Consider the following 18,732-nt stretch of genomic DNA (forward strand, 5'->3'; position numbering starts at 1 on the left):
GCAATTTACTGAATCAGTTCTCTTTTGTTTTCACTAGTTTCCTAAACCTTAGAGATTATTTTTTTGAGAGTACCTTTTTAGACACAGGTTTCTTCAGTGGATGGAATAACTCCGTCAAGGCTGGAAGAATGATCAGCAAGTTAATCCCTCGCTGCAAAAATGTGAAGGGCAGAGGTTTGAATTTCTGATGGGCCGCATCTTTCCGACGTCAATCAAATGAGTACCAGTAAAATAGATAGTAACACCCATAACATTAAGCACCAAGATGCAGTTTGGTGTGGGATGGTTATTATATAAACGGTCACACATATTCAGTACTGAGCGATCTTCGAATACCAATTCTGTAGATGAAACCCAAATGTGCTATTTGTTTTCTGATTTAAATCTTTTTGATGTTTTTAGGTTGACAATTCCAAGCATCGTGTTGTGGATGAAAGCGAAGGACGGCTCTGGGCAGAAAGCAGGGGGTTCCTTTACTTTGAAACCTCTGCACAGACTGGAGAAGGGGTTAATGAGATGTTCCAGGTAACCGGTAGGGAGCAAGCACATATGATTGCTTTGCATAGTACAGCCTTTTATCATGTCATGCTTCAGCTATTTGATTAGATGCCTGTTCATCAAGCAACACATACCAAAAGGATTGAAGTTTATTTCTCTTAGACAAAATGGCATGTGATGCCATCAACCAGCTGGATTCCCTTTCCAGCACTAGAGAACAGTTAGTTCCCAAATCGTGGAAGAGCTGAAACCATGTTTACAGCTTCACGAATGAGTGCAGTAATGGGACCTGGGCTTGGAGGCACAATCCTTGTGATGCTATCGCATAAACACCTCATCAGAATTTCAGGGTTTGTTACATGTTTATTGCTAAGGTTTGCTAGACCAATGTGCTGTGCCTTCTTCGTTGGTAATGAGCGCTAGCAGAATTGGAAGCATCACCTTTCTTCTGCTTCATCTTGGCTTCACTGCTTCACATCCAAGATCTTCAATTGGCATTACTTATAATTTTTTAGTCTGGTCAGTGCCCTTGCTTACAAAGGAAATCAGTTGTGTGTAAATTGTGTATGGATTGATTTGTTTGCAAAGCTATTCTTGCAAGTGATACAAATGTCATTATTTATTATCGATAGAGGGCGTGAAATGTGCACTCGCCACTTGGTGGGCTCTGTGTATGTGTACAATTGAGGTGGCAAGTGACTTTTTATGGTTGGCTCGTAACTTGCAACTTGACATTTTGACCCCTGATAGAGTTGGGCAAATTAATAAGAAGCCAAAAGAAGTGGTTTATATAATCATTTGTAAGAACAGAAAACTAGGATTTCCGTGAACGCTCGCACGCAACGAACTCGCCGGACCCGGCCAACGATCGGCTATCCAGCCCCCCTGGCGCCCTTATCTGGGAGGACAAGCTTACAGCATTTTGAAGTCCACCCCTTAACTCAATTGGCCTTGAAAAAGACTTGGGTTGGAACGCGCGTCTCAGTTCTACAATGATGTTTTCTTTGGTGCTAACTAACCAAAAATAAACAAATTAATGACTATGACCTGACTGGACCATATAATTGATCAAATCGCTCAACAGCGACCATTGGACCACCATACCCTACCAGCGCCCAACTGATCCAGAGTTTGTCATCCCCACAATTGACATTTTGACCCCTGATAGAGTTGGGCAAATTAATAAGAAGCCAAAAGAAATGGTTTATATAATCATTTGTAAGAACAGAAAACTATAGATTTGAAATGGGCACAGACTGTACTACCGAAGCAATATTATCCAAAGGAGCAGACAGTTCAGGTCGTGTTTTGAGCAGGGATGTATTTCGACAGGTCCAGAGGAAAATACAAAGGCCCTAACGCAGCTCTGATCAATAACCACCTGCGAGATACCCAGTCACTCTTCTTAATCAGACCCTTTGAATCAGATCTTGAAGCAGAATAACTTTCCCTGAAAAGAAGGCTTTATGTTTGCCCTCCTATGATGTTGTAACTGTCACTTGGTTAGCTGTAATTGTGTCCCGACACTGCTCTGACGATAAACTCTGCATCTGCCTACTTCATTCAGGCTTATGCATTACATTAGTAGCGTGCTAAACGGCTTTCTGCTACTTTTGCCTGCCAACCTTCTTATGACTGCACGCACAATCTCTGGCTGGTGCTAAACGCCTTGGCACTGTCAGGGGTAGGCAATACTGACCATTAGTTACCCCCCGCGCTTATTAAGTGCCAAGCTCTGGGCTATTAGGTCGTGCTTTGCATTGCCCGCCCCTCGGGCACTAATGCTCAAACATATGGTTTGTCACGTCATTGTATGTATAACACTTCTTTAACTCAAGGTAATATTTCTTTCTCTCCCATGTCTGTGCTCATCCCTTGCTTGAGCAAAAAACCTCCACAAATCATGATTTTATGAACTATGCACATCCTATGTGAATCGTCTGAGAAGTGGCAAGCGCTTTGCAGCCCCATAACTGTAGGCACAGTGGGCCGAGTAGTTTTTCCAAGCTAAGTGCATGAGATGTTCTGATGACCATGCCTACTGCTTTAACAATAATGCTGGCCCAAGCAATGGATTATTGCATCATTATAAACACTGGAAACCCAGGAAAACAAATCCAAATAGCACAAACCTAGACTGTGCATATGTACTTTAACTTGAAAACACATGATCACCTAGAACCCCCCAATCGCTCCCCACATTCTGCATCCTGTATGTGACCTTCTGGGGAAAAGGGCTAGGCTGTCCACAGGAACCGCCTCACCAATCCAGCCCAGCCTAAAGGATGATCTCTCTGCTACCTCCATTCTGGGATGATTTTGACCTTTCGTTGAGATCACATGTTGGACAAAAGACCTGAAAACTGTTTATTCTTTCAAGGCAAATGTTTGAACATTAGCATGTCACTGGCCCTCAACCCTTGCCTCTTGGGAGAGTGAAAGGCAGGGATGATGAACTGGCTATTGGAGTAGTATTTGTTGGCCCCTTGTTTTCTTCAAGTGGGGACTTAGCTTTGCCAATGAAGGTGCCCACTCCCGACACAATACCCCAAAATCAGAATAATGGACACACCTCACTAGGGAATGAGACCAAGAGAAAGATTGTAAGTTGAACAAAGGTTTATATCAAGTAAATTGTGCACACAGAGCACTCTGCTGCCCAGAGAGCGCTCTGCCAACAGATACACGGGCAGCACATTAAAAAGGCATCCAGCGTCATGAATGTCATCGCATTACAGTATACAATCCCGCATCTTGATTGGTTCAGATCATCAGTCCATGATGGATCCATACGGGTTGACCTCATGGGATTGGTGGGTGCTTAGTTATCACTCCTGCAGCACGTGGGTCAGCTGGGCGCATCTCTGCAAGGTGAAGGTCAGACCAGCAAAAATAACACTTTCACTGACTAACTGATCTTGCAAAAACAGCATTTGAGTGAATGAGACAAAGTCGGGTAGGAATGTGGGTGCCTTTTACAGTTCATACATAAGTTATAGGCAGGCCCTGTACCCTCTGCACCCTGGTACCCATAGACCTAGAATCCTCGTCCCAGGGGTCTACCTTGGAGTTTTTGATCTCCCGAGTGCCTCATGGTCCGAATAGACAAGTGTTATGGTTAGAGAGAAATACATGCGTGTCTGGGGTCGGGGCTCTCGGAGGGGGGGGGGGGATGTCATCATTGGGTGACTACAGGGGGTAAGATGTGTAGCTGTATCAAAGAGCACAAACTGTTGCCAGGCTTCACGTTACATCTTTTTTTATATAGAAAACTTGATATTATTCAACACATAGCGACTTTGGCCCATCCAGGTGGCTGAGAGCCTACTGGTACTCTCTGAAGAGGTCTTCTATTAATTTGTTGTACACTAGTGAAAATAAATAAATGTCCAGGCATTGGGCATATGTAGATGTGGTTCTAGTGAGGGATCTCTCTATTGTTTTCAGTGTAGTTCTGAAAGCACTAATATTCTAATTTGTATTTGATAATGTATTTAAATCCATTGGCAACCTTGTTGCAGGCAAGCTCTTGTACAAGTAGAAACATAGCTAGTTTTCCTTGGTGTACCAGAAGTACGCAGAGAGCAATCTCCTCTGACTAGACAGCCCCAGAGAAACATGGCAATGAAGCCCAGGTTTGCCGCCCAACCTTTTATTGCACCCACTCCCTGGGCAGTGTAACTATAAGTCAAAAACTGACAATGCTTGGAATTGGGGCAGAGCCAAGGTCCAGTGGTCCATTTAGGCTTGAGTGAACCGGTCAAGGGCTCCCCACTATTTGGGTGAAGTAATGCAAAGCATTAGAAGGTTTTCGAGAGGGAGCAGAGGGGCCAAGCTGCGGATACCTGGAAAAGAACACAGGTAATAGTGGCTGAAGCCTGGAGAAGAGTTGGGCCACAGAGCGCTGTGAGCATGTGGTCCTCGGAGTGATTGGGCTAGCCCAGATGTCACAATGCACCAGAATACCCAGTTGTTGGAGGAGTTGTGCACCCTGGAACCTGCAGTGAAATGTCGACAGAGTACAGAGAGAGCTTGACTCAAGGAGGAAAGGATGTTGTAAACACTCCACAAGAGCTGGTCCCGTTTTGCAGTGACACAGACAGGCTAAAAAATGGTAGTGTGGAAGGGTACCTGGAGCAGTGTCAGTAGTTCAGATCAATTGAAACCCTTCTACAAATCACATTTTTGATTAGTTTGTCTCCCTATGTGACAGACGGCCCCGACATGGGTCACTGGCTTGCTGTGCCATAGGAAACCAAGGTGCATCTCACTGATGAGGCCCAACAAGACCAACATATGTCTGGGGTTGCTTGTGTTTCCGTGCAAAGGGGACGTTGCCAGCAGTTCAGTCTGAACTACTCCCATTGATGGGACTGATGTGCAAATGGCTGGTCCCCATTAGCAATGACACAGACAAACTAAAACAGGTGGTGTGGAATCTTGCCCAGTCCAGTGCTAACGGTTAAGATGCATTCAAAACCTTCCAACCATCCATTTTATAGTTCTGGTTTGCTTCCTTGTTGGGAAACTGTGAATATTTTCTTCTATTGGAAGTCTAAAAATGTTTGAGCTTCCAAAAATATCTGATCACTCAAGATGTTGGTTATCCAAAAAGACTACCTCAATTGAAAACGCATGTCTAATGTCATGTGGTCCCCATAACACATCTTCATGTAATTGCATTCCTTGGACTTCATGTTCTCACCTCCTTTTTAAATTGTCTTTTTTTTTATGCATCTATTTTTTTTTTTTATTTTGCAAATGTTTCAAAAGGCAATACAAACTTGAGACGGATGGTTCTGACAGTAAATTCTGTGTTTTTTTTCAGATGTTTTATTCAGCCATTATTGATTTATGTGAGAATGGTGGGAAGCGGCCGGTATCTGCCATCAGTGTTGGTTTCACTAAAGAACAAGCAGATGCTATTCGCCGGATCCGGAACAGCAAAGATAGCTGGGACATGTTGGGTGTCAAACCCGGAGCCACAAGGTACAAAACAGCTAGCTGGTTTATTAATCTATGCAGGCTCATTAATATGTACTTGGCGTAAGTTGAAGATCTTTATGGAATGTCTGTGTAAGCATGATCTCCCCACATGCATTTCTTTTAAACACCTATCACTCGCCTTCATTCAGATAATGCACCTAACCCTTTACATTCATGTAGATCTTTTAACCTGTTAAAATATGAATACAAAAATAAAAAGTTATCAAATATGTACCTGGTGATTTATAAGGTTTTGAACTAAATGTTCATGTATCTAGTCATTTTTTAGATGTTATTTTTTAACTTTACCAATTGTTGCAAAAAATGCAAAAGCTATTCTAAGAAACCTAGTCCCCTTACTGAACGACTTCTGCTCTGACAAAAGCAAATGGGACAGTTGGAATAGGCAGTAGAGCCAAAAAGGATGTCTAAAAGTATTGAAATGTATCTGCAATGCTAAACAGAGGGCAGATGTTGCAGTATAATACACCTACGTACCTCTTATCCTAACGAATATTTGATGGCCAAGTAGGACAGAAACCTGTATCTGCTGTTGGTGCAGTGAAGACTGTATCATATCTAAGCTATAGCTAAATACAATGCAATGTAATTGCTTCTGTGAATAAATAATTTGCAGAGTTGAGTGCTCCTGCATCCATCCCTTTTCCTCCATACGCATACATGTCTTCTCCAAAAGGGGATGCTACCAAATCATCTTTGTAGCACACTCCACCAAGGAAAATAAAGAAATAAATAAAATAAGCAGCTGTGGTGTGTGCACAACAACACCAGCATGCGTTACCCACCACTCACGTTCTAACCAACAGCCCTTATCTCGGCACAAACCTGTGCTGGAGCTGCTCTTTTCAGGCAAAGACCCATACTTATTTGCCTAGAGTGCCTCTGCCTAGAGTGCCTCATCCATGAGCACTTGAGGTCTATGTGCACTAGGCAATGCTTGTTCCGTTGAAGCCCTTCCCTCAAGACTTGCTGGTTGGTCACATCTTCAAGCAGCAAGTCACCTCACGGCTTTTTGTAGCTAAAGACCTTAGAAAATGTATGTTGCCCTTGAACGTATACATGTATGTAGTTACGGTATAGTTAATGTGAAGAAGTAGAATGCAAGTAACTTTGGCTGGTACATTGTTTTTGCATTCCTTCTCTGTAAAGGAGCTCCCATGCTTTGCCTTCACATTCTCCTCCCCCATTCTCCTGATCATGTCCTCCCTATATATTTCTGAGGCTTGTGGAATCTGCTTTGATCACATGATGTGCATAGGCCGACATGTAGTGGAAGCTGCGGAGTATTACAGTTGTTACTATCCCTAGTGTGATGTCCACTGTACCCATGGTCCTTCACGCATCGAGGTCCCTCAGATTGTGTTTTTTCCGCCATCGTAGTCGGACGCCATTTCGCTGAGTTCTCCTTGTGGCATAACGCCATTGATTTGTACTAATTAGAGTTAGTTTCTCTTTCTATCGTTTATATTTTCCATCACCGACTATCGGTAACATCAGACAGCGGTGAAGAAACCGACCGTCGAAGACTCCCATCGACGGATCTGTCCGGCCTTGGAGGGCCGCTTCGGCCCACACAGTAGGGAGCGAGGGGGGAGGACATTTGAGAATGTATTTACTCCTTTTCGTACCTTATTCTCGCCTAGCTGCCGTTTTTCATTATGGACAGAACTGCTTTCAAATTCCGCCCTAAGTGCTACAGCTTGTCGACTCCTTGGGTCGACAAGCACCTGGTGGGCAACCTTTGTCTCCCTCGGGATCACGTCGAAGGGACCCGTCGAGCCTGTAAGATCTTTAAACCCAAGACATTAAAGGACCGTTTAACCAAGCACTGGGCCCACCACGCCATGCAGGCCGAGGCCACCATGGACGTGGAGAGGACCTACAGCAACGGCGCGTTTTCCGAAGGCGACAGGGATACTTCGCTTTAAGCGCTAGCCCCCCGACACCAACAGACAGACCGGCGGTTTTGTTATGGGGACGTCCCCCGGCGGCACCAGCGCCCACACAGACACTACCACTAAGCACACAGCCAAAGGCCGGGACTCCACGCACACTTCAACTAAGAGCCCACACATGATGTCTAGGGAGAGGTCCACAAGTTCCCTGTCCTCCTGGGCACTCAAGGTCCCGATCACTCCATGAAAGGCCCTGACTGTCGAAAGACAGCACAGACGTCGTGCCTAAAACCGTTCCCGAACGTCGCACGTCTGCTGACGAGACATCGGGGGGGGTCACACTACGGCCGAAGTTCGACATGGCCCGTCGAAATCGGCAACAAATTTTGAAACAGTCGGGCTTAGACCATCTGGTTGAAAATCATGTCCCAAAAGGCCTATTGAAGGGGAAGGAGTCCAAGAAAAAAATCTTCTAAAACCTCTCATAGGGAAAGTCCCATTCACCTTCCAGAGAAAGGGCCTCTCATCCAAAGGAAAGGGATTCAAGTCATCCTCCTCCTCAGGTCCCACCTCAAGTTCTCCCACTGGACCCTTTTCCATTCCAAGCTCTGCCCAATGGGCATGCCAGGACATAGATAAAGTCATGAGAAGGATGACCGTTCTGGCAAACTTTTTTGAAAAATACCCAGATTCTTTCCAAAGCAGTCTAACCACCCCACCCACAGCAGCAGCCTCTAGTTCTCAGGCCCCTGCAGATGCCACTGCTTCTCAGCCCCCTTCCAAAAGGTCTCGTCCCGATACCCTGGCTATCACATCCCAGCAGGACCCTCCAGTCATTGACCTGTATGACCCGGATTCAGACACTGTGGACCTCTGTGTAACTCAGGAGGCTGCAGATCTATGCTATGGGGATGATGATGAAGAGCAGGACATGTATAACATTGACTCTTCCGTCACCCAGGATCCTCTAGTGGCAGATTCGCCTATAGATAACCAGCCACTACTAAACGACATGCTCATCAAGGCAGCTGAGCACTTCCAGATAAAAACACAAGAAACTCAACAAGACAAAGACTTTGTTGACGACATTTTAGGGGATAAGAAGGCTGTCACACAGTTCATTCCCATCTTGCAGTCTATCCAGCGGAGGATAACACCCTCTCTGGTAACGCCTAACCAGACGTGGGCAATTAATCCCTGTATCGAGAAGCTCTTCCGCCCTGCTCCATCAGACCCTCTCTATATCAGGAGACAGCTGAAACCTGACTGACAACAAGGAAGAGAGCAGGTACTCCCCTAGCCTCCTCTGAGGCACCTCCAGACAAGGAAACTAAGAAGCTGTACTCGATGGGGCAGAAAGTGGCCTCTTTGGCCGCCTTTCAAGCAAGGATCGCTAATACCACACCTCTGGCGAATTAGAACTGCCATAAGTGGGATGAAGTGTCAGCTTTACTATCTTCAGCTCCTGAACCACTTAAGACACAATTGGCCCTGGTGGCTGCAGAAGGCAGGGCAGTTTCAAGCTGCCTTCTAAAGAGTCATCTTGACGCTGCTGACAATGCGGGTAGAATTATTGCAGAGGGAACAATTATTAAGCGTCATGCTTGGCTATGCCAGTCCGGCTTCAAGCAAGAGACACAAGCCACGCTTCTTAATATGCCCATTGAGCCCAACGTCCTCTTTGGAAAGGCCCTTGAAGATGCCTTAAAAACTGCTAAGGAGGAATACGACACTAAAGTTGCTGGGCCAGCTAACTAATAAACCCACTGGCCGAAGAGGCAATAATAGTAATTTTCGTCGCTTTCGCTGACAAAATTCACAAAGGGGTTCAGGCTACAGTCAGAATCAGGGAGCATCATGGGGTAGCAATCAAGGCCAAGCCTCACAAGGTTGCCAAAGGGGACAGCGTCTATCCCGTGGCCAGGGGAGGTTGTCCACGTCTAGAGGTGGAGCCACACCTCCAAAACAGTGACTACCCGCTTCAGGTGCCCTCCCATGCCTCTCCAGTAGGAGGGCGTATTTCAAACTTCACCCAAGCATGGGAGGGAATCAACTCAGACAAATGGGTGCTATCCACTGTAGTGGGCAGTTATTGTGTGAAGCTAATCGAGCGACCCCAAAATCATCCCCCATGCCAGAAGACTCACTCGAAGGAAGAACAAGGCATCCTTCTCAAGGAAAGCGCAGCGCTGCTCCAAAAGGACGCCATAGAAATCGTCCTGGCGAACCAGGTAAACAAGGGTGTTTATTCAACCTACTTCCTTGTGCCAAAGAAAGATCTAACAATGTGCCCAGTATTAGACCTACGCCCTGCAAACACCTATGTCGAGCTACAGAAATTCTGCATGACTATGCTACAAGAAGTAATCCCTCTGTTAAAACCGGGGCGATTACATGGCAACATATTTCAATGTTCTCAACGCACAGAAGATTCTTGCGGTTCAAGACAGCAAACCAGCACTACCAGTTCAAAGTTCAAAGTGCTACCCTTCGGAATAGCATCTGCACCAAGGGTATTCACAAAAGTTACTGGCAGTGGTGTCAGTGCACCTGCGCAAGGAGTCAATGCCAGTATACTCCTGGACGACTGGTTGATTACAGGGGAGACGCCCCATATTTGCAGGCAAAACATTCAAAGAACTATCAACCTTCTCTTTCAGTTGGGCTTCTCCATAAACGAGAAAAAAAGTCAAGTCTAGTGCCGAGCACAACCAAACAGTTCTTAGGAGCTGTAATAGACTAGAAGGAGGGGTTAGTCTTTCCATCAGAGGAAATAGTCCAAAATATGTTACTGCAAATACCTCATTATCAAGCCGGCCGCCAGATCAGCGTGCGCAAAGCTACGCGTTTGTTAGGCATGATGGCATCTTGTATTTACCTGGTACCACACGCGCCTGCGTCCCATGCAGGAGTGTTTGGCGAAACAGTGGTCTAAGGCAAGCAGTCAGTGGGACGGTCTAGTGGTCGTTTCGCCAACACTAGTACAAAACCTTTGCTGGTGGTCAAGAGAAAATCTGCTGAAGGGAAAACCCTTCCACGATCCAGAGGTGCAGTCGATTGTGACGACAGACGCGTCACTCGCCGGGTGGGAGCTCATCCCCTTCATCACACAGCACAAGGTCTGCGGACTCCTACTACGGCACAGAACCACATCAATCTGCTGCAACTAGTGTTCAAGGCCCTTCAGGCATTCGAGATACACCTAGCAAACCAGTCCGTGCAAGTTCTCACCGACAGCACTACAGTGATGTTTTACATCAACAAACAGGGGGGCACACGTTCTCCAAATCTGTCCAGGTTAGCAAAACAAATTTGGAAATGGGCACTCAAAACAGCAAATATTCCTATCGTCACAGCACGTTCCAGGGGAACTCGACTCTCTAGCCAACTCATTGAGCAGAGATCCCCTACCAGAGGAAAACGAGTGGCATCTAGACACAGAGGTCGTAGACCACCTCTTCTCTCTATGGGGTTTCCCCACCATAGACTTGTTTGCTACAAGCGAAAACAAACAATGCCCAGACTTCGCGTCCAGGTTCCCCCATCCAGGCTCCAAGGGTAGCGCCCTATAGATGAACTGTTCAGGGAAATTTGCTTATGCTTTTCCCCCAGCTCCTCTCATGAACAAATTGGTAAACAAGATCCACAAGGAGCACATGACGCTCATCCTAGTTGCTCCTATGGGGGCAAGGCAACCATGGTATCCACATCTGCGCCAACTGGCGATGTGCGATCCAATCCGTGCCAGACCAACTTACTCACTCAACACGGGGGACTAACAGTGCACCGGCAACCTTACTCGAACTTGGCAGCGTGGCTCCTGAAGTCATAGAGTTCAGACATCTTAATCAACCACAGAGGTGCATGGATATCCTCAAGGAGGCACGAAGGCCAAACACAAGACACTGTTATTTCGACAAGTTGAGATTTGTAATTTGGTGCCAGTCTAAACAAATAAACGCCACAGAATGTACCCCATCCCACATTATAAACTATATGCTCCACTTGCTGGTCTTGGGGGTAGGTATTCAACTCCCTAAAGGTCCACCTGGCGGCTTTGTCAGCTTACACCACCTCCCACAATAAAGTTTTGTGGTGGAAAGTGCCGGTCATCAAGGCATTCATGGAGGGAGTAAAGAGAATCCACCCTCCTATTTCAAATCCGCCGCCAGGGTGGGATCTCAATGTAGTACTCGCTAAGCTCATGGCACCCCCTTTCGAGCCGGTGCACAAGTCAAGTCTTAAACACCTGACTTACAACACTGCCTTCTTAGTGGCTATTACTTCCATAGGAAGAATTAGTGAATTGCAAATGTTGTCAGTGCAGGATCCTTTCTTTGTCATACACAAGGACAAACTGGTTTTACGTATACATCCTAGGTTCTCTCCTAAGTTCATCTGTAAATTTCATGTGAACCAGTCCATCGAGCTTCCTGGCTTTCTTCCAGAACCCTAAAAGCTCAGCTGAGGTAAAACTCCACACACTAGATGAAACTATGTAAACCAGACCAGACAGACCAACTGTTTGTCTCCGTAGCTTCAGGCAGAGAAGGAGGCTGCATTTCCAAAAATGCCATCTCCAGATGGATAGTCACATGCATACAACTGTGCTATTCCCTGTGCTATTCCCTGTCGGACAAAACACTGCCTTTCATGCCAAGAGCTCACTCCACAAGGAGCACAGGAGCTACTCTGGCATTTATTGCAAATGTCCCCTTAGACAGTATTTGCAAAGCAGCTACATGGAGCTCAGTACACACTTTCACTCAGCACTACTGCATTGACACACATTCCAAGACAGATGCACAGGTGAGACAAGTGGTTCTAAGACATCTGTTCGCCCATGAACCTTCTCGCAACCCACCAACTTCTCCTAACACTGCTCGCTAATCTATGCACAGCATGTGATCTAAGCAGAATCTGATGCTTGTATCTGCTTAGATTCACATTCGCCCACCCTTTCTCCACTTGGAGAGCAGTTGCATGGATGCTTATGAGCTTGTCTGATACATATCTGCTTGGTTACACCTGTACTCACGCTACACTTCATGCCACCTCATGTCAGAAACGAAACAATCTGAGGGACCTTGAGGCGTCAAGGACCATGGGTACAGTGGACGTCACACTAGGGATAGTATTACTGGTACGCCCTGTCGACGTCCCTTTTTGAATTTCGAAAAACTACTGTAATACTCTGCAGTTTCCACTAGATGTCGGCCTATACACAGCCTGTGAATCTAAGCAGATACAGGCATCAGAAATACGATTACGGTGAGTAATGTATCCCAAAAAATAAATATATATATATATATTCACTGAAAAAACCTTAGTTAAGGGACAGTTAAGGTGATCAGATGTAACGCAACAAAACCCTTGACATTCAGCTGATGTGGGAAGTGATGATCCCTTTGTTGGTGACCTTCTATTATCTAATGATGTGTTATTTATATTGTGCTTACGCCAAAGAACTTTACATGGAACACATATACACACTATCACCCAACCAGAGTTCATATTCATTTATGAACCTCGGAAGGATGAAAGGCTGAGTTGGCCTTGCTGGGATTCGAAACCTGCGACCTGTACATCACACACTGATTGCACGAGCAAGAGCGCTTAACCCACAGATCTGTTTTTACGGCCTCTCATTTTGTATGTCATTGTGAATCCCATGTGTTATGTATATGCTCATGGGCTTGGCAAAAGGGGTGATGGTGAGTTAAGATGATCATCACTTCGGACATCTTCTGCTGAATTTCTTTGGGACCCACTAGCAATGGCCTTCAGCTGTGGCCACTGTATATGTTGCACCAATAGATTTCCTTAGGGCCCACTAGCCATGGCCTTCAGCCCTGGCCAGTGAGAAGGCCACCGTATATATTTTAAAACACTAATTTTCTTTCAAGCCCACTTGTCATGGCCAATAAGATCTTCCTTTGGGCCCACTAGGTATAAAACCTTTTTTTTTTCTCTCACTCTCTTCTGATTCCCACGGGATTCACTTGATATCCCCCCCGATAATGGCAATGAACTACAGATACAGCAGCAATGAACTATTCCTGCGATAATGTAAAAACGCTTGAAAATAAAACTGTTCCCTGCCCTCACAGGCACTCACCAAGTGCCCCCTCCTCTTTCTATGGTACCCCGCTCCCTTTATTTGCTTTTTCCCCCTGCTTGGCCCTCTCCCATTCCCCTTTTTCACTCTTTGCATTTACATTTTCTTTCCCAAGCGCAGCTTGAGTTATTACAGTGGGAATCTTGCAAGATTCCCCCGGTATTCCCTCGATCATCCAAAAACGTTTGTACTGTAACTGGCTCCCCAGACCACTCCTAACGCTCCAATTTCATATGGTATCCTTTTACCCCCCCCTCCCCACCTCTAGCATGATGCAATGTCATCTTTTTTTTTTCTCCTCCAAATAGCTTTTTTTTAACTATCATTTTTGCAATCCCTGGTATTACCGTGGCAATCGCTCGTATCAAGCGCAAATAAATAGCGGCTTTTCATTTCTGCAAAGCCTCTGTGCTCCAAAGCACCATGGGCAATATAGTTATATTTTTGGAAGAAGGGGGCACCACCTTCCCCGTCAAATATTTTGAAACCTACTGGACGGAATAACCCCAAAACTGTCTCGGAAATGTATTAAACGCTTCGTGCCCAAGTTGTTTCTTATTTGGTCCAATTGCATTCAACGGTTTTTGCGCTTCAGCTTGATAACATGTGGACTTTTTCTCTATGGGAAAATGAATCAGAGTAGAGTTTTGTTTTCTTGCTTTCTTAATAACTTTTTCATTTCTTAACAAATCTTTCCTATAATGTCCAGTCTTTGTGGGGGTAAGGGGGTGTGACACACTTTCTGTTTGGAAAATGTCATCCAAATATGTCCACCAAGTCTAAAGTTATTACAAATAGAATTTCCAGATTTCCTATGGTTCATGTCACTCACCTTAACTAAAGGGTGATATCAGTCTTATTGTTTTGCGGCAGTCGTAGCACTATAGGTTGAGTATTGAGTTCCATAGGAAACCCACAAAATGTATTGCTAATAACATTTGACTGGTATGACGGATTTGGCTGAAGTTTTGCAAACACAATTGTACTTGCCCCCCTTTTCCCAAAATGATAGATATATCTCCCATGGTGCATTGCAGCAGAGAGGGCGACAGGAATTTCAGAAATGAAAAAGCAGCCATTTCCCTTAAAATTCTATTGCTAATAACCTTTGACTTGCTGGATGGATTTGAATGAAATTTTCAAAACAAAATGTCACGGGCAACCCCAGATAACATATTCTGGGAACAATAAATTATAAAATGAAAATGTTATCAATAGTACAAAACACCATAGTTTCACAGCTTTCAGCCCATTCATTTTCCTATAGAGAAAAAGTGCAGTTATTAATAGCCATAGCACGAAACCGCTGGGCAAATTTGGACCAAATGAAAAACTAACTTGGGCATAAAGAGTTGACTTGCATTTCCTGGTTTGTTTGCGGTAAATCCATCCAGTAGTTTTAAAAATATTTGACAGAGAAGGGGGTGCCCCCTGCGCCTCAAAACCTTTGTCGGCCTTGGTGGTTTTTTACAGCAGAGAGGCTGAGCGAGGCTAATAACTTTTGACTTGCTGTTTGGCTGACTTCTAAACCAAGGGATTGTGAAGGGCGCCTCCAAACTGGAAATTTGGGGAATAATTTGTCAAAAAATGAAAGTTATTAACGAATGCTTTGAAATGGCCTATAGTGGCCATGGCATGTATTGTGGTCAAGGCCTTTGGTCCAAAAGAAACATATTGGGGGAGAATATACAGTGGACATGGACAAAGGTCATGGCTAGTGGCCCATAAATAAAGTATGGTATAACAAAAATCTTTAGTTCAAGTGCAGTTAAGTTGAACAGATTTAACACAACAAAACCCTTGAAATTCAGTGGGTCTGGGAGGTCATGACCAGCTACCACCACTAGCCATTGGCTAATTATAATTGATTTAACTCTTGGCGAGTAGTAAATGGTGTACTTTGTGTGTATGTGAAATAGAGGGAGACGTGACATTTTGTGCCTGGCTATAGATTGCAACTTTACATTTTTACCCCTGCACACCTGTATCAACAATACCCTGTGAATTATTTGTGGCTGCTGCTGTTCCATAGCAGGGGACACATTTAGAATTTTTTTTTTTCCTTATCTGTCGTGTTTGCTGGGGGAAAGCAAACAAATCTCATGTTGATGGGTTTTGTGTAGGTGGGTCAACCCGAAACAAATTCTGAAGTATGTATCTTGTTTAAACGTGGCTCTCGCCACAACAGCAGCAGTTCGAAAATAACAGTAGCAGAATTCAAGTACAGAACAGTAGTAACACACATGTTTATTATCTCAGTCACTTCACCCACCAGCCTCATTCACTAGATCTATCTCTTTCACAACCAAAAGCCCCACTAAGGACCTTGTTCCACTTGGTTTTTAATATTAATTTGGCCACAAAAACCAATGAGTGGTTTTTATGGCCAGATTAATGTTCAAGGGCACTGAGGAATTAACGAGACCGGAAGATGGTTGAAACTATATGAAAAGAGGGAGATGGCTTTAGCAACCTCACCAAGGGTTCTTTTACTGAAAGCAAGAAATTGATTAAATAATTTGCAGGCAGACCAAATTACACAACTGAGCTGCATTGATAACCTCCAGAACAATCCGCCACCTAAAAGGTACTCGCAAAAGTCTGAACGCTTCGTTGACTCACATACAGCCTTTGATTTAATCACTACTGTTATTGCGAATTCTGCTTACTGATACCTGAACGTGCGGGTTACTTATTTCTGCCCAAATTACGAAATAATAACACAGAAGTTTGGCTATTTGTCCGTGAGGACCTTTTTAGGCAGAGATTCCACCACCGGAGTGGTCCCCTGGCACTTTGATGGATCTCAAAAGGGAAGGTGGTAGGGTGAGTTTGTAGGACCGAGCGGGAGAAATAGCCAGAGAGCTGTGATGTACTGTTGGCAGCTTCAGTTCGGTTAACACTGTTTGCTGAGCTTAGGTGTGGTAGCCAGCATGTTCTGTTGTGCGAGGCTATGTGTGATTTGTTTTGTTGTTGCCGTGACGTACGTGTGGTTTGGTGTACTTTAAAGGTGTGGTTGTGTTTAGTTGGAGTTTGAGAGGTGTGTGCAGAGGAGTGCGATTTATATTTTTTTACATAAAAAAAAAATGTTGTGGGGATTGTTAGTGGCATTGCTATCTAGATGTGACACATGCTAACCTTCACAATTGTTTCACAAGCTGGTGCCTGCTAATCTCCAGGTTCTATCCAGATGCAGCTCCTGAATAACCCCAACATTTCTTTTTAAACGTGATGCTGGCCAACATTCACAATTCTGTCTAGATGTGACGTAAGCTAATATTCACAGTTCTGTCTAGATGTGACCCTAGCTAATCGTCACAATTCTGTCTAGATGTGACGCAGGCCAATAGTCACTGTTCTGGCTAAGTGTGATGCAGGTTAATGCTCACAATTCTGGAGTGCGAGGCATCGCCAACCAACAGTTCTCCTAGATTGTAGTACAAGGCTAGGCAACACTGTCACCAACTCAGTGGATCTATATGGGGTAACAATACCTAAATAGAGATTGGTCCATGCAGGCTACACGCTTATGGGTGCGGGGGAAGATCAGATATGAGAGAGGTGGGCCAGTTTAGTGGGGCAGAGTGATTGCTGTGCTCCTTGTACGCACCACACCTACTATGTCAGTTGCAGCTGGTTGACGGCTGCCTGCTTCCCCTGCTGATACCTGCAGACACCATCTGGAGCTGCTTCTGTAGGAGCTGTCCTTTGCCTTGTGTCCCTTAGCCGAGAGGGCTGTAGCGGGTAGGGGTTGTCCTGGTTGGTCGTGATTTGATGGTGCAAATGGCCGATCAGGGCTTGGGGGAGGTGCAGGAGGCGGGAGCATGACACGGACCGGCAAGTGAGGACGGGGGCAGGCACGGGAGATCGTGCTGGGCCAATTAGGCAGAAAAGGGCACAAACAGCACTGGGGTCCACGCTTACCTTTATGCCTGCGACCTACCAAAAAAAAGAAAGGTCGCAGACCCAAGTACAATTTATTAATTTATTGTGTGACTTAGTTAAAATCAAACTTTATACACATTTAAACAATTCATCACAGTAGTTGACAAGTACAATGCTACTCGCCCCTCTAGCTCGCAGATTGAAATGGCTGCAGAGCGAGTGCAGGGGGCTAACACCTTCGCTGTTACCTGAAGGGCAGAAGGCCCAATCACATGGCATGGGTGGGGCGTGGAAAGTGGATGGGGAAGCGGGCAGGCAAGGGAGAGAATACCAGGCGTGAATAGCGCAGATAAATTAGCAAAAGCACTATTTCAGTAGGAAAACAAAATAAACCTTCTGAAATTGAGCTATATGGAGGTATATGGCCCCTCGGATTGATCCTGCAAAGTTTGGTGATGCTTTGGCCATGGGTTGGTCAAAGTTATAATGTGTGTTTTTTCTCAGATGCAATGGAAAAAATAATTTGCTCATGCCTACAGCCCTAAATGCTGGACGGATTTTCACCAAAAAACCAGGAGCGGCGGCTTGGTCCCGAAAGTGTGCTTTTATAAATTTGATGAAAATCCATCCAGTAGTTTTTTAACGGGCGAACGTATGTAAAAATAAATCTGGGTTTGGACCGCGGACTGACTTCCCTATTCACTCCACAGGCAGCCCCCTGGACCAATCTGAGTCCAGCGTGATGTCCGCGGACATCGGACGCACCCGCTGATTGGATGGTGAAAAGCGTGAGCTGCGTTAGATATTTTGAAACGGTCGCCATGTTGTATTTGCAGACAGCCACCATTGTCCGCGGACATAGTGGTAAAAACATTTAAAAAACACTGACTTGTCAAACTAATTAAACCATCTCTGGGGAGGTGAGGGGTGATGAGGATGGGCGGGGATATGGCCATAAAAAGCCCCACCTTCGAAGTTCGCAAACCGTTCGGGACAGCCCTGTAATGTTCGCAAACATCTCGGATGTTCAGGGGCACCCATACATATTTTTGCATTACCGGGTTGGTGAAAAGCAGTTTTTGGTTGGCTTAGAACTTTGGCATCATTGAATGAAACTGCATGACATTTTGTGACATCATTCTAGATCTGATCCTGAATGGTTCTACAAGGTTTGGTGCTGTTTTGGCAAGAGGGAACAAAATTACAGGGGGCTCCCAAAATATTTGAAAGGCTCATAAATTTGTTGCCGTTTCATGAATCTGCACAAATGTTTGCAAAAGATTAAAGACCCAGATTTGAATGCGTTAGTAAAGTTTCAGAAAAGGTAGC

General features: G+C 45.1%; 1 protein-coding gene across 1 annotated transcript in view; it reads left to right on the plus strand.

Annotated features, from left to right (window-relative positions):
- DNAJC27 (DnaJ heat shock protein family (Hsp40) member C27) overlaps positions 1-18,732 on the plus strand; it is a 175,974-nt gene that overhangs the window by 126,101 nt on the left and 31,141 nt on the right. The window contains exons 5-6 of the mRNA XM_069605673.1: positions 403-525; positions 5,327-5,487. Of these exons, the coding sequence (XP_069461774.1) occupies positions 403-525; positions 5,327-5,487 (284 nt within the window). The remainder of the gene's footprint in view (positions 1-402; positions 526-5,326; positions 5,488-18,732) is intronic.

Source organism: Ambystoma mexicanum, chromosome 4p (genome assembly GCF_040938575.1).
Source record: "Ambystoma mexicanum isolate Mex_15411 chromosome 4p, UKY_AmexF1_1, whole genome shotgun sequence".
Classification (NCBI taxonomy): domain Eukaryota; kingdom Metazoa; phylum Chordata; class Amphibia; order Caudata; family Ambystomatidae; genus Ambystoma; species Ambystoma mexicanum.